Raw genomic sequence first — 16031 nt, 5'->3', positions numbered from 1 at the left:
ATGTCACAAAACAATTTTTGTAATTTTGGAAACTAACTTCAGGCTCTGCAAATGTAAACAAATCCTCCTCGCCTCAAACTGCATAGTGCACCTTTAATACCATCAGGGCAGAACTATGGTGTGGTCTCAAAGGAAGGAATGTGCATGAATATACTCGAAGAACGTAGGACTCTTCAAGGATAAACAACCATTGGGAGATTTCTTCGATTGGAAAAATCAATTACCATTTGAAAGCTAAAACCCTCTGTTTGGTTTAAAAATCCATTGTCAATGGGAACAAAAGACAATTATTGTGATTGTCTACAGAGGCAAACGTTGATGTTTCTCATGGCAGGAGAGCGGAGCGTATGGGGTTGAGTGTGAGTGAGAGTGTGTGTGCGCTTGTGCGCCCCTTAGATCTGTCCCGTCTTGAGGTCCGAGCTGCGGCGTGACCATGATGAGCGACCTAGCAGCAGTTCCTTCTCATGGATCAAGCTGTCCAACAGGTCCTCTTGTCTGTAGTTATGGTAGACCTTTAGGAAGGCCATCACCCCGATCCCCAGCCAAGTCAGCCAGGCAGCCCACAGGCCAAACTGCAATGCAAGGGACATTGTTAAGATATTTTATTTTTTTGGCATTTTTATGCTTTATTGATAGTGTACAGACATAGTTGAAATGGGGCAGAGAGGGGAGTGACATGCAGAGAACGACCGCGGGCTGGAATCGAAACCGGGTCCGCTGCTGGCCGAGACCCATGGGGTGGACGCCCTACCAACTGAGCTAAGGGCGCCCGCAAGGGACATTGTTGTTGTAAGCATCATCACTGATGAGATTCCTTTGAAGCTGTGGATGATATTAGCAATCAAACAGTCCTACCTGCGCTATTGCAAACTGGTCGTAGAAAGCAGAGTTGTTCAGGCCAAGTTCTAGATCTGTGTCCTGCAGGTCCTCGCAGCTGAAGAAAAATGACACACATAAGCAGGTAAGTAAGAAGAGCTAGACCACATGTGGTGTATAAATGAAACCGTCTTGTAAGTGTGTGTGTGTGTGTGTGTGTGTGTGTGTGTGTGTGTGTGTGTGTGTGTGTGTGTGTGTGTGTGTGTGTGTGTGTGTGTGTGTGTGTGTGTGTGTGTGTGTGTGTGTGTGTGTGTGTGTGTGTGTTGCCCCTCTCACCTGCTAGGCATGGTCCCACCCTCTGTGACGGAGTCGCACCACATGTTGAAGCCCACGCTGACGATGGTGCTGGACAGGAAGACTGTGAACACCACCAGGGAGCTGATCAGCAGGTTGAGGAAGGCATTGAAGAGGGAACTGCAGGGAGGAGGCACAACACAAACTCAACATACAAACTGGACAATCTCTTCCTAGTCTTTCAAAAAGAATCCCAGCCTAGACAAAAAGTGACATAGGTTAAAAACACTGCATTTGAGCCAAGGTTAGATTCAGAGTATTCCCTCCATCTTTATAATGGAGGTCGAAAGTGTCAGGTCGTTTTTATAGGCTGGTTCTAAGGCTATTGTTGTTATAATATAAAATCCTATATGACATGCAGTCTATATGAATACTGCGCATATAAAGGCGTGGGAGATGCACAGAGGAAGAAAAACATTTACATCGAGCTGTTAAACCTGAGCGGTAGGCTAGCCTATCATGTCCTATACTGACTGAGACACGACGCTGAAGTTGGCAGCTGATTCGCAGCAGCCGATTCGGCAGTTAAGGAAAAGTTAAGGGATTCTTAAGGAGCGGCGAAGTGACTGATTCTCCGTTGTTTAACCTCCTAAATCGCCGCAGTAAAGCCACATTAATTAGTCTAGATTATCTAAGAGAGTCTAACCATTCTTTAAAAACTGTTTAAAATTGATTTAACCTTTATTAAGTTTGTTTAAAAGAAAGAGAGGGGAGATTTCACTGCTTTTTTTTGTATCTGGACCACATTAAAACTGGTCCTGATTGAAAACCACTGCACCTAGACTCTTCAAATCTTGACTAGATTATCATAGTGAAGCTATAGATCATAGAAAACATAGTTTCTGATTTGTGAAACTTTTTTTCTATTTGTGAAAATGAAATAAAGGCACATGTCAACGCTTTTTTGGGGTACAGACCGCATTAGAACTGGTCTTGATTGAAGACCACTGCACCTAGACTCTTCAAATCTGGACTAGAATATCACAGTGAGGCTATACATTATAGAAAACATAGTTTCTGATTTGTGAAACTTTTTTTCTATTTGTGAAAATGAAATAAAGGCACATGTCAATGCTTTTTTGGGGTCTAGACCGCATTAGAACTGGTCCTGATTGAAAACCACTGCACCTAGACTCTTCAAATCTGGACTAGAATATCACAGAGAGGCTATAGATTATAGAAAACATAGTTTCTGATTTGTGAAACTTTTTTCCTATTTGTGAAAATGCAAAAAAGTTCAATTTCAATTATTTTTTTGGGTCCAGACCGCATTAGAACTGGTCCTGATTGAAAACCACTGCATCTAGACTCTTCAAATCTGGACTAGATTATCATAGTGAGGCTATAGATTATGGAAAACATAGTTTTTGATTTGTGAAACTTTTCTTCTATTTGTGAAAATGCAATAAAGGCACATGTCAACGCTTTTTTGGGGTCTAGACCGCATTAGAACTGGTCTTGATTGAAAACCACTGCAACTAGACTCTTCAAATCTGGACTAGAATATCACAGAGAGGCTATACATTATGGAAAACATAGTTTCTGATTTGTGAAACTTTTTTCCTATTTGTGAAAATGCAATAAAGATGCATGTCAATGCTTTTTTGGGGTCTAGACCGCATTAGAACTGGTCCTGATTGAAAACCACTGCACCTAGACTCTTCAAATCTGGACTAGAATATCACAGAGAGGCTATAGATTATAGAAAACATAGTTTCTGATTTGTGAAACTTTTTTCCTATTTGTGAAAATGCAAAAAAGTTAAATTTCAATTATTTTTTTGGGTCCAGACCGCATTAGAACTGGTCCTGATTGAAAACCACTGCATCTAGACTCTTCAAATCTGGACTAGATTATCATAGTGAGGCTATAGATTATGGAAAACATAGTTTTTGATTTGTGAAACTTTTCTTCTATTTGTGAAAATGCAATAAAGGCACATGTCAACGCTTTTTTGGGGTCTAGACCGCATTAGAACTGGTCTTGATTGAAAACCACTGCAACTAGACTCTTCAAATCTGGACTAGAATATCACAGAGAGGCTATACATTATGGAAAACATAGTTTCTGATTTGTGAAACTTTTTTCCTATTTGTGAAAATGCAATAAAGATACATGTCAATGCTTTTTTGGGGTCTAGACCGCATTAGAACTGGTCCTGATTGAAAACCACTGCACCTAGACTCTTCAAATCTGGACTAGAATATCACAGAGAGGCTATAGATTATAGAAAACATAGTTTCTGATTTGTGAAACTTTTTTCCTATTTGTGAAAATGCAAAAAAGTTAAATTTCAATTATTTTTTTGGGTCCAGACCGCATTAGAACTGGTCCTGATTGAAAACCACTGCACGTAGACTCTTCAAATCTGGACTAGAATATCACAGTGAGGCTATACATTATAGAAAACATAGTTTCTGATTTGTGAAACTTTTTTTCTATTTGTGAAAATGAAATAAAGGCACATGTCAATGCTTTTTTGGGGTCTAGACCGCATTAGAACTGGTCCTGATTGAAAACCACTGCACCTAGACTCTTCAAATCTGGACTAGAATATCACAGAGAGGCTATAGATTATAGAAAACATAGTTTCTGATTTGTGAAACTTTTTTCCTATTTGTGAAAATGCAAAAAAGTTAAATTTCAATTATTTTTTTGGGTCCAGACCGCATTAGAACTGGTCCTGATTGAAAACCACTGCATCTAGACTCTTCAAATCTGGACTAGATTATCATAGTGAGGCTATAGATTATGGAAAACATAGTTTTTGATTTGTGAAACTTTTCTTCTATTTGTGAAAATGCAATAAAGGCACATGTCAACGCTTTTTTGGGGTCTAGACCGCATTAGAACTGGTCTTGATTGAAAACCACTGCAACTAGACTCTTCAAATCTGGACTAGAATATCACAGAGAGGCTATACATTATGGAAAACATAGTTTCTGATTTGTGAAACTTTTTTCCTATTTGTGAAAATGCAATAAAGATGCATGTCAATGCTTTTTTGGGGTCTAGACCGCATTAGAACTGGTCCTGATTGAAAACCACTGCACCTAGACTCTTCAAATCTGGACTAGAATATCACAGAGAGGCTATAGATTATAGAAAACATAGTTTCTGATTTGTGAAACTTTTTTCCTATTTGTGAAAATGCAAAAAAGTTAAATTTCAATTATTTTTTTGGGTCCAGACCGCATTAGAACTGGTCCTGATTGAAAACCACTGCATCTAGACTCTTCAAATCTGGACTAGATTATCATAGTGAGGCTATAGATTATGGAAAACATAGTTTTTGATTTGTGAAACTTTTCTTCTATTTGTGAAAATGCAATAAAGGCACATGTCAACGCTTTTTTGGGGTCTAGACCGCATTAGAACTGGTCTTGATTGAAAACCACTGCAACTAGACTCTTCAAATCTGGACTAGAATATCACAGAGAGGCTATACATTATGGAAAACATAGTTTCTGATTTGTGAAACTTTTTTCCTATTTGTGAAAATGCAATAAAGATACATGTCAATGCTTTTTTGGGGTCTAGACCGCATTAGAACTGGTCCTGATTGAAAACCACTGCACCTAGACTCTTCAAATCTGGACTAGAATATCACAGAGAGGCTATAGATTATAGAAAACATAGTTTCTGATTTGTGAAACTTTTTTCCTATTTGTGAAAATGCAAAAAAGTTAAATTTCAATTATTTTTTTGGGTCCAGACCGCATTAGAACTGGTCCTGATTGAAAACCACTGCACGTAGACTCTTCAAATCTGGACTAGAATATCACAGAGAGGCTATAGATTATAGAAAACATAGTTTCGGATTTGTGAAACTTTTTTCCTATTTGTGAAAATGCAATAAAGATACATGTCAATGCTTTTTTGGGGTCTAGACCGCATTAGAACTGGTCCTGATTGAAAACCACTGCACCTAGACTCTTCAAATCTGGACTAGAATATCACAGAGAGGCTATAGATTATAGAAAACATAGTTTCTGATTTGTGAAACTTTTTCCCTATTTGTGAAAATGCAAAAAAGTTAAATTTCAATTATTTTTTTGGGTCCAGACCGCATTAGAACTGGTCCTGATTGAAAACCACTGCACGTAGACTCTTCAAATCTGGACTAGAATATCACAGAGAGGCTATACATTATGGAAAACATAGTTTCTGATTTGTGAAACTTTTTTCCTATTTGTGAAAATGAAATAAAGGCACATGGCAATGCTTTTTTGGGGTCTAGACCGCATTAGAACTGGTCCTGATTGAAAACCACTGCACCTAGACTCTTCAAATCTGGACTAGAATATCACAGAGAGGCTATAGATTATAGAAAACATAGTTTCTGATTTGTGAAACTTTTTTCCTATTTGTGAAAATGCAAAAAAGTTAAATTTCAATTATTTTTTTGGGTCCAGACCGCATTAGAACTGGTCCTGATTGAAAACCACTGCATCTAGACTCTTCAAATCTGGACTAGAATATCACAGAGAGGCTATACATTATGGAACACATAGTTTCTGATTTGTGAAACTTTTATTCTATTTGTGAAAATGCAAAGAATGCACATTTTAATGGTTTTTAGGGGTCTAGACCGCATTAGAACTGGTCCTGATTGAAAACCATTGCATCTAGACTATTCAAATATTGACTAGATTATCATAGTGAGGCTATAGATTATGGAAAACATAGTTTCTGATTTGTGAAACTTTTTTTCTATTTGTGAAAATTAAATAAAGGCAAATGTCAAGGCTTTTTTGGGGTCTAGACCACATTAGAACTGGTCCTGATTGAAAACCACTGCACCTAGACTCTTCAAATCTTGACTAGATTATCATAGTGAGGCTATAGATTATGGAAAACATAGTTTCTGATTTGTGAAACTTTTCTTCTATTTGTGAAAATGAAATAAAGGCACATGTCAACGCTTTTTTTGCATCTGGACCACATTAGAACTGGTCCTGATTGAAAACCACTGCACGTAGACTCTTCAAATCTGGACTAGAATATCACAGAGAGGCTATACATTATGGAAAACATAGTTTCTGATTTGTGAAACTTTTTTCCTATTTGTGAAAATGAAATAAAGATACATGTCAATGCTTTTTTGGGGTCTAGACCGCATTAGAACTGGTCCTGATTGAAAACCACTGCACCTAGACTCTTCAAATCTGGACTAGAATATCACAGAGAGGCTATAGATTATAGAAAACATAGTTTCTGATTTGTGAAACTTTTTTCCTATTTGTGAAAATGCAAAAAAGTTAAATTTCAATTATTTTTTTGGGTCCAGACCGCATTAGAACTGGTCCTGATTGAAAACCACTGCATCTAGACTCTTCAAATCTGGACTAGAATATCACAGAGAGGCTATACATTATGGAACACATAGTTTCTGATTTGTGAAACTTTTATTCTATTTGTGAAAATGCAAAGAATGCACATTTTAATGGTTTTTAGGGGTCTAGACCGCATTAGAACTGGTCCTGATTGAAAACCATTGCATCTAGACTATTCAAATATTGACTAGATTATCATAGTGAGGCTATAGATTATGGAAAACATAGTTTCTGATTTGTGAAACTTTTTTTCTATTTGTGAAAATTAAATAAAGGCAAATGTCAAGGCTTTTTTGGGGTCTAGACCACATTAGAACTGGTCCTGATTGAAAACCACTGCACCTAGACTCTTCAAATCTTGACTAGATTATCATAGTGAGGCTATAGATTATGGAAAACATAGTTTCTGATTTGTGAAACTTTTCTTCTATTTGTGAAAATGAAATAAAGGCACATGTCAACGCTTTTTTTGCATCTGGACCACATTAGAACTGGTCCTGATTGAAAACCACAGCACCTAGACTCTTCAAATCGTGACTAGAATATCACAGAGAGGCTATACATTATGGAAAACATAGTTTCTGATTTGTGAAACTTTTTTCCTATTTGTGAAAATGCAATAAAGATACATGTCAAGGTTTCTTTTGGGTCCAGACCGCATTAGAACTGGTCCTGATTGAAAACCACTGCACCTACACTCTTCAAATCTGGACTAGAATATCACAGAGAGGCTATACGTTATGGAAAACATAGTTTCTGATTTGTGAAACTTTTGTCCTATTTGTGAAAATGCAATAAAGGCACATGTCAAGGCTTTTTTGGGGTACAGACCGCATTAGAACTGGTCTTGATTGAAAACCACTTCAACTAGACTCTTCAAATCTGGACTAGAATATCACAGTGAGGCTATAGATTATAGAAAACATAGTTTCTGATTTGTGAAACTTTTATTCTATTTGTGAAAATGCAAAGAACGCACATTTTTATGGTTTTTAGGGGTCTAGACCGCATTAGAACTGGTCCTGATTGAAAACCATTGCATCTAGACTATTCAAATATTGACTAGATTATCATAGTGAGGCTATAGATTATGGAAAACATAGTTTCTGATTTGTGAAACTTTTTTTCTATTTGAGAAAATTAAATAAAGGCAAATGTCAAGGCTTTTCTGGGGTCTAGACCACATTAGAACTGGTCCTGATTGAAAACCACTGCACCTAGACTCTTCAAATCTTGACTAGATTATCATAGTGAGGCTATAGATTATGGAAAACATAGTTTCTGATTTGTGAAACTTTTCTTCTATTTGTGAAAATGAAATAAAGGCACATGTCAACGCTTTTTTTGCATCTGGACCACATTAGAACTGGTCCTGATTGAAAACCACAGCACCTAGACTCTTCAAATCGTGACTAGAATATCACAGAGAGGCTATACATTATGGAAAACATAGTTTCTGATTTGTGAAACTTTTTTCCTATTTGTGAAAATGCAATAAAGATACATGTCAAGGTTTCTTTTGGGTCCAGACCGCATTAGAACTGGTCCTGATTGAAAACCACTGCACCTACACTCTTCAAATCTGGACTAGAATATCACAGAGAGGCTATACGTTATGGAAAACATAGTTTCTGATTTGTGAAACTTTTGTCCTATTTGTGAAAATGCAATAAAGGCACATGTCAAGGCTTTTTTGGGGTAAAGACCGCATTAGAACTGGTCTTGATTGAAAACCACTTCAACTAGACTCTTCAAATCTGGACTAGAATATCACAGTGAGGCTATACATTATGGAACACATAGTTTCTGATTTGTGAAACTTTTACCCTATCTGTGAAAATGCAATAAAGGCACATGTCAACGCTTTTTGGGGTCTAGACCACATTAGAACTGGTCCTGATTGAAAACCACTGCACCTAGACTCTTCAAATCTGGACTAGAATATCACAGAGAGGCTATAGATTATAGAAAACATAGTTTCTGATTTGTGAAACTTTTTTCCTATTTGTGAAAATGCAAAAAAGTTAAATTTCAATTATTTTTTTGGGTCCAGACCGCATTAGAACTGGTCCTGATTGAAAACCACTGCACGTAGACTCTTCAAATCTGGACTAGAATATCACAGAGAGGCTATACATTATGGAAAACATAGTTTCTGATTTGTGAAACTTTTTTCCTATTTGTGAAAATGAAATAAAGGCACATGTCAACGCTTTTTTGGGGTCTAGACCGCATTAGAACTGGTCCTGATTGAAAACCACTGCACCTAGACTCTTCAAATCTGGACTAGAATATCACAGAGAGGCTATAGATTATAGAAAACATAGTTTCTGATTTGTGAAACTTTTTTCCTATTTGTGAAAATGCAAAAAAGTTCAATTTCAATTATTTTTTTGGGTCCAGACCGCATTAGAACTGGTCCTGATTGAAAACCACTGCATCTAGACTCTTCAAATCTGGACTAGAATATCACAGAGAGGCTATACATTATGGAACACATAGTTTCTGATTTGTGAAACTTTTACCCTATCTGTGAAAATGCAATAATGGCACATGTCAACGCTTTTTGGGGTCTAGACCACATTAGAACTGGTCCTGATTGAAAACCACTGCACGTAGACTCTTCAAATCTGGACTAGAATATCACAGAGAGGCTATACATTATGGAAAACATAGTTTCCGATTTGTGAAACTTTTTTCCTATTTGTGAAAATGCAATAAAGATACATTTGAAGTTTTTTTGGGGGTCCAGACTGCATTAGAACTGGTCCTGATTGAAGCTGATGTCTTTATATTTGTTTTTTTTTTGTTCTATTTTTTAAAGATATTTTTTGGGCATTTTTATGCTTTATTGACAGTGTAGAGACAGAGTTGAAATGGGACTAGAGAGGGGAGTGACATGCAGAGAACGGTTGTTTACGTTGTAACCCAGGTTCTCTGAGTGGAGAGACTATCTCTCCACCCTACATATTCCATATGTACGGGGACTGACCCCCACAGGGGCAGTTGACATGGATACTCTTTAAGACACATCACTTGTGGCGGCCACGCATGATTGGCCAGCCATGGCTATATAAGCTACACACATGTGTGGCCTCTTCGGTTTGAACCTTGATTGGAACGCGTTTCTGAGCGGCATCTTGGCTGGAGAGATAGTCTCTCCACTCAGAGAACCTGGGTTACAACGTAACCAACCGTTCTCTATCGTGTCAAGACTATCTCTCCACCCTACATATTCCATATGTACGGGGACTTCTGTAAGACACACCACGAGGAAACCAAGCAGACCCAGCTGCTCCTGCGGGAGCCTAAATAAAAAAAGGCAGTTGAGTTCGAATGACACGTCACCACCACCAGTGTTCACCCATGTGCCCAGTATAAAGGAACTATTTACAATTATACATATGTACACACTCCTCGCCAAGGCGCCAGACGCTACAGAGGCTAAGCTGGCCCTGCAAGACGCTAAAGCCAGCCATGAATGGGTAGATGGCCTAGCCCAAACGCGCAACGTCCTGCTGCATTGAGCCCAGCACTCGCTCCAAGAATGGGGTGCTGGCTGCCACATTCATGCAGTAGAACCGGATAAAAGTCGACAGGGTTGACCAAGAGGCCGCCGTACGAATCTCCGATAGAGGGGCCCCTTGCCATAGGGCCCATGACGTAGCAATGCCCCGTGTGGAGTGCGCCCGCACCCCTACTGGGGTCGGCTTGCCTGCCCTCTCATATGCCTGCTGGATAGCATCCACAACCCAGTGGGCAAGCCTGGTCTTGGAGACTGGCTGTCCAAGACGGTTGGGCTTGTAACAGACAAAGAGCTGGTCCGTTGTCCTATGGCCACGTGTCCGATGCAGATACACTGTTAGGGCCCTGACTGGGCACAGTAGTGACTCCACCCTGCTTCACCTTCCTGAGGAGGGTGGAAAGGGTGCAGCTCAATAGATCGACCGGCGTGGGACTCAGAACAGACTTGAGGGTGGAATGCAGTGTTCGGGCGCAGCACCACCCCAGCACCACCTGGCAAGAAGCGGCAGCAGTCCTCATGCACTGAAAGAGCATGCAGCTCTCCCATATTAATTGCGAGCAAAAACGCTGTCTTGAGAGAAAGCCATTGTGTATCTGTATCCAGGGGCTCGAATGGCTCACTCTGCAAGACCAACAGCACCACCTCCAAATCCCATGGGGGGACAGCTGGCCTTCTGCGATGTGGAGTAACCCTACGAGCACCTCTAAGAAACTGAGCAATAAGGTCGCAACAGCCTTCTGCCAGCTTCCGAGGTCCAATACGGGCTGCCTTTATGGCTTCCACTATTCCCCTCAATGTCGAGGGAGATTTGCCCACCTCCAACATTTCCTGGAGGAACTGGTGAATGTCATGGGCCGTGCAGGCGAGGGGATCCACCTGTCTCGAATTGCACCATGATTGAAAGACTCCCCAACGATAAGCGTATGCCGCCCTCGTTGATGGAGCCCGGGCTCCTTGTACAGTGCTAACCACAGACTGGGGCAACCCCATAGCTAGAAACCCGGCCTTCTCAGGGGCCAGGCCCAAAGCCGGAGACCCTGGGGAAAAGGATGAAAAAGAGTCCCGTGGACCTGGGACAGGAGGTCCCGCCGACCCGGGAGCTCTCACGGGTGTCCCTGAAGCAGGGGTGCAATCGCTGAGAACCAAATCATCTGGGGCCAGTTGGGGGCCACCAGGATGAGGCTCACCTCTTCCACCTGAACTCTCTGTAGAAGTGTATGAAGGAGGGTGAAGGGAGGGAAGGCATACAGGAGGCCCTGTGGCCACTGGTGTGCCATGGCATCCGTGCCCAAGGGAGGATCGCCCCTTTTCATGGAGAAAAAGAGGGGACAGTGAGCTGTCACCCTTGAGGTGAAGAGATCGGCTGTGGCTGTACCAAAGCACTCCCAGATATTGCTCACGACCTCCGGATGCAGTCTCCACTCCCCGGGGAGGGGTCCCACTCTGGAGAGCCGATCCACCGCAAGGTTCACCTGACCCGGCACATGCATCGCCCTGAGGACTTGAATCGTGGATACGCCCAGATTTGAGGAGTCTAGGTGCAGTGGTTTTCAATCAGGACCAGTTCTAATGTGGTCTAGACCCCAAAAAAGCGTTGACATGTGCCTTTATTGCATTTTCACAAATAGAAGAAAAGTTTCACAAATCAAAAACTATGTTTTCCATAATCTATAGCCTCACTATGATAATCTAGTCCAGATTTGAAGAGTCTAGATGCAGTGGTTTTCAATCAGGACCAGTTCTAATGCGGTCTGGACCCCAAAAAAACCTTGAAATGTAACTTTATTGCATTTTCACAAATAGGAAAAAAGTTTCACAAATCAGAAACTATGTTTTCCATAATGTATAGCCTCTCTGTGATATTCTAGTCCAGATTTGAAGAGTCTAGATGCAGTGGTTTTCAATCAGGACCAGTTCTAATGCGGTCTGGACCCCAAAAAAACCTTGAAATGTAACTTTATTGCATTTTCACAAATAGGAAAAATGTTTCACAAATCAGAAACTATGTTTTCCATAATGGATAGCCTCTCTGTGATATTCTAGTCCAGATTTGAAGAGTCTAGATGCAGTGGTTTTCAATCAGGACCAGTTCTAATGTGGTCCAGATGCAAAAAAAGCATTGACATGTGCCTTTATTTCATTTTCACAAATAGAAAAAAAGTTTCACAAATCAGAAACTATGTTGTCCATAATGTATAGCTTCACTATGATATTCTAGTCCAGATTTGAAGAGTCTAGGTGCAGTGGTTTTCATTCAGGACCAGTTCTAATGCGGTCTAGACCCCTAAAAACCATTAAAATGTGCATGCATTTTCACAAATAGAATAAAAGTTTCACAAATCAGAAACTATGTTTTCTATAATATATAGCCTCACTGTGATATTCTAGTCCAGATTTGAAGAGTCTAGGTGCAGTGGTTTTCAATCAGGACCAGTTCTAATGCGGTCTGGACCCAAAAAAGCCTTGACATGTGCCTTTATTGCATTTTCACAAATAGAAGAAAAGTTTCACAAATCAAAAACTATGTTTTCCATAATCTATAGCCTCACTATGATAATCTAGTCCAGATTTGAAGAGTCTAGATGCAGTGGTTTTCAATCAGGACCAGTTCTAATGCGGTCTGGACCCAAAAAAAACTTGAAATTTAACTTTATTGCATTTTCACAAATAGGAAAAAAGTTTCACAAATCCGAAACTATGTTTTCCATAATGTATAGCCTCTCTGTGATATTCTAGTCCAGATTTGAAGAGTCTACGTGCAGTGATTTTCAATCAGGACCAGTTCTAATGCGGTCTGGACCCAAAAAAAACCTTGAAATGTATCTTTATTGCATTTTCACAAATAGGAAAAAAGTTTCACAAATCAGAAACTATGTTTTCCATAATGTATAGCCTCTCTGTGATATTCTAGTCCAGATTTGAAGAGTCTACATGCAGTGGTTTTCAATCAGGACCAGTTCTAATGTGGTCCAGATGCAAAAAAAAGCGTTGACATGTGCCTTTATTTCATTTTCACAAATAGAATAAAAGTTTCACAAATCAGAAACTATGTTTTCTATAATCTATAGCCTCACTGTGATATTCTAGTCCCGATTTGAAGAGTCTAGGTGCAGTGGTTTTCAATCAGGACCAGTTCTAATGTGGTCTAGACCCCAAAAAAGCGTTGACATGTGCCTTTATTGCATTTTCACAAATAGAATAAAAGTTTCACAAATCAGAAACTATGTGTTCCATAATGTATAGCCTCTCTGTGATATTCTAGTCCAGATTTGAAGAGTCTAGGTGCAGTGGTCTTCAATCAGGACCAGTTCTAATGCGGTCTAGACCCCAAAAAAGTGTTGACATGTGCCTTTATTTCATTTTCACAAATAGAATAAAAGTTTCACAAATCAGAAACTATGTGTTCCATAATGTATAGCATCTCTGTGATATTCTAGTCCCGATTTGAAGAGTCTAGGTGCAGTGGTTTTCAATCAGGACCAGTTCTAATGTGGTCTAGACCCCAAAAAAGCGTTGACATGTGCCTTTATTGCATTTTCACAAATAGAATAAAAGTTTCACAAATCAGAAACTATGTGTTCCATAATGTATAGCCTCTCTGTGATATTCTAGTCCAGATTTGAAGAGTCTAGGTGCAGTGGTCTTCAATCAGGACCAGTTCTAATGCGGTCTAGACCCCAAAAAAGTGTTGACATGTGCCTTTATTTCATTTTCACAAATAGAATAAAAGTTTCACAAATCAGAAACTATGTGTTCCATAATGTATAGCATCTCTGTGATATTCTAGTCCAGATTTGAAGAGTTTAGATGCAGTGGTTTTCAATCAGGACCAGTTCTAATGCGGTCTAGACCCCAAAAAAGTGTTGACATGTGCCTTTATTTCATTTTCACAAATAAAAAAAAAGTTTCACAAATCAGAAACTATGTTATCTATAATGTATAGCCTCTCTGTGATATTCTAGTCCAGATTTGAAGAGTGTAGGTGCAGTGGTTTTCAATCAGGACCCGTTCTAATGCGGCCTAGACCACTAAGCACCATTAAATGTGCATTCTTTGCATTTCACAAATAGAAAAAAAGTTTCACAAATCAGAAACTATGTTTTCTATAATCTATAGCCTCACTGTGATAATCTAGTCAAGATTTGAAGAGTCTAGGTGCAGTGGTTTTCAATCAGGACCAGTTTTAATGTGGTCCAGATGCAAAAAAAGCAGTGAAATCTCCCCTCTCTTTCTTTTAAACAAACTTAATAAAGGTTAAATCAATTTTAAACAGTTTTTAAAGAATGGTTAGACTCTCTTAGATAATCTAGACTAATTAATGTGGCTTTACTGCGGCGATTTAGGAGGTTAAACAACGGAGAATCAGTCACTTCGCCGCTCCTTAAGAATCCCTTAACTTTTCCTTAACTGCCGAATCGGCTGCTGCGAATCAGCTGCCAACTTCAGCGTCGTGACTGAGACTCGGTATTGAATTGTGTTGAACGAGCACAAGTGCGCGGTCACTCACTCGTCATGTCCTTTGCATAGAAAGAACAGAAGCCTCCACGCCTGCACTGCGGACAGGATGAGGGACGCTATCCCGACAAAAGTGATGAAGCTGCAGGAGGACTCGGGTCCCCACTCCTCCACGATGAAGCGCTGCTTCGACACAGTGATGTTCTCATTCTGCCACATGCCCCGCGTGAACAGCAGGCATTTCCCTCCGAAATCCTCCGTGTTTTCTGACAGGGGCACCACGGCGATGAAGCCGAATACGAATGCTAAAAAATAAAGAATACATTGGCCGAAAATTAAATTATCGAGAGCCATTTTTCGGTCTCCCTCCTCTGCTCTCTGCGTCCTGGAGAATGTGCGCCTGCGCAGTGGAAGCAGCGATGAGCGTAGGCGCAGCCTCCGAAGACGCGCTCTGCTGCAAATAAATGAGCAGGCCGAGGCCTTCGGGGCTCTCCATCTTATCTACATACAGACTGGGGAGACGTTCCTCTTCGCTGGTGTGCCCATCTGCAAACGTTTAAGTATTTAGCGATGAATTATTATGACATTAAACCTACTTATATGCAGTTTCCATCTTAGCTGCAAAGACAATTAATCGTGTACTGTAAGGAAGTATCGTTTATGTTGTGCTTATGTTTATGTTGTGCTTAGGTTTCTTCTAACTCTCAAACTCTATAACAATATATCATATTTAGAATGACAAGTTGTAAAATACTTGACTCAATTTTTTATGGTTGCAGTATTGCATCAAATTGAAATATTATATAGGCCTATGTCAAATGTAATGTATCAAATTAACTTGACATGTAACACCCCTAGCTTTGAAAAAAAGTTATATTGATTTGAATAAAATGTGGTTGCACAGCACAAGTATAATCTGTTAGAAGTGGAAGAGGTTAATGCAAATCCATTACAACAAACAAAAGCAAAAATGTCAGATGTGTTTACCCCATACGGTTCAGTGCAATCCTGCCCTCACACACACACACACACTCAGCAGCACACCAACGATATTAGAGTAATGGTTTGTTTATACATGGTGACAGTCCTTAAGGAAGGGCAGGTAGCTGTCACAGCCATCTGACATGCTTCACTGAGCCCATCTGGTGAGCTTGGGCCAAGGTGTCTTTTAACCTTATAAGGCCACCCGGACTCAGTGCTGCTCACAGTGCCCTCCAGTGGGCAAGGCAGACCCTTGTTTTCCATGTATGAAGTATGATCATTGCCTTGTGAAATGGATTTTCTTTTTTAAACTTCAGTTAATTGTCCAAAAATATTCAGAATCTTTGTTGCAAAATGTCAAAACCTACATTTTTAGCAAATGTGATATAGAAAAAGTGAAGAGCTTCTTTGCAGACTGGCATTGAGTCATTTTGTGTCCGAAAATATTAATGGTATTGCGCTTTCCTGGGAAACATCCCACACAACACAAAGACAAGTATTTATATAAGAGCTTTGCGGACAACACACAGCTATTTGTATCCATCATGCAAACCGCAGCATTT

At 39.9% G+C, this 16031-nt stretch overlaps 1 protein-coding gene across 1 annotated transcript; it reads right to left on the bottom strand.

Annotated features, from left to right (window-relative positions):
- Positions 1 to 392: 392 nt before the first annotated feature.
- tmem179ab (transmembrane protein 179a-B) lies at positions 393 to 14856 on the bottom strand (the record flags this gene model as incomplete). Its single annotated transcript, XM_080041797.1, has 4 exons — positions 14540 to 14856; positions 1153 to 1290; positions 856 to 934; positions 393 to 572 (listed from the first exon to the last, which is right to left on the bottom strand). The coding sequence occupies exons 1-4, from the start codon at positions 14839 to 14841 to the stop codon at positions 393 to 395; spliced, it is 699 nt and encodes a 232-aa protein (XP_079897923.1). The 5' UTR covers positions 14842 to 14856.
- Between the last annotated feature and the right edge of the window lie 1175 nt (positions 14857 to 16031).

Source organism: Ammodytes marinus (genome assembly GCF_949987685.1).
Source record: "Ammodytes marinus genome assembly, chromosome: 15".
In the NCBI taxonomy this organism is placed as follows: Eukaryota; Metazoa; Chordata; class Actinopteri; order Uranoscopiformes; family Ammodytidae; genus Ammodytes; species Ammodytes marinus.
This window is presented reverse-complemented; position numbering and strand designations above follow the sequence as displayed.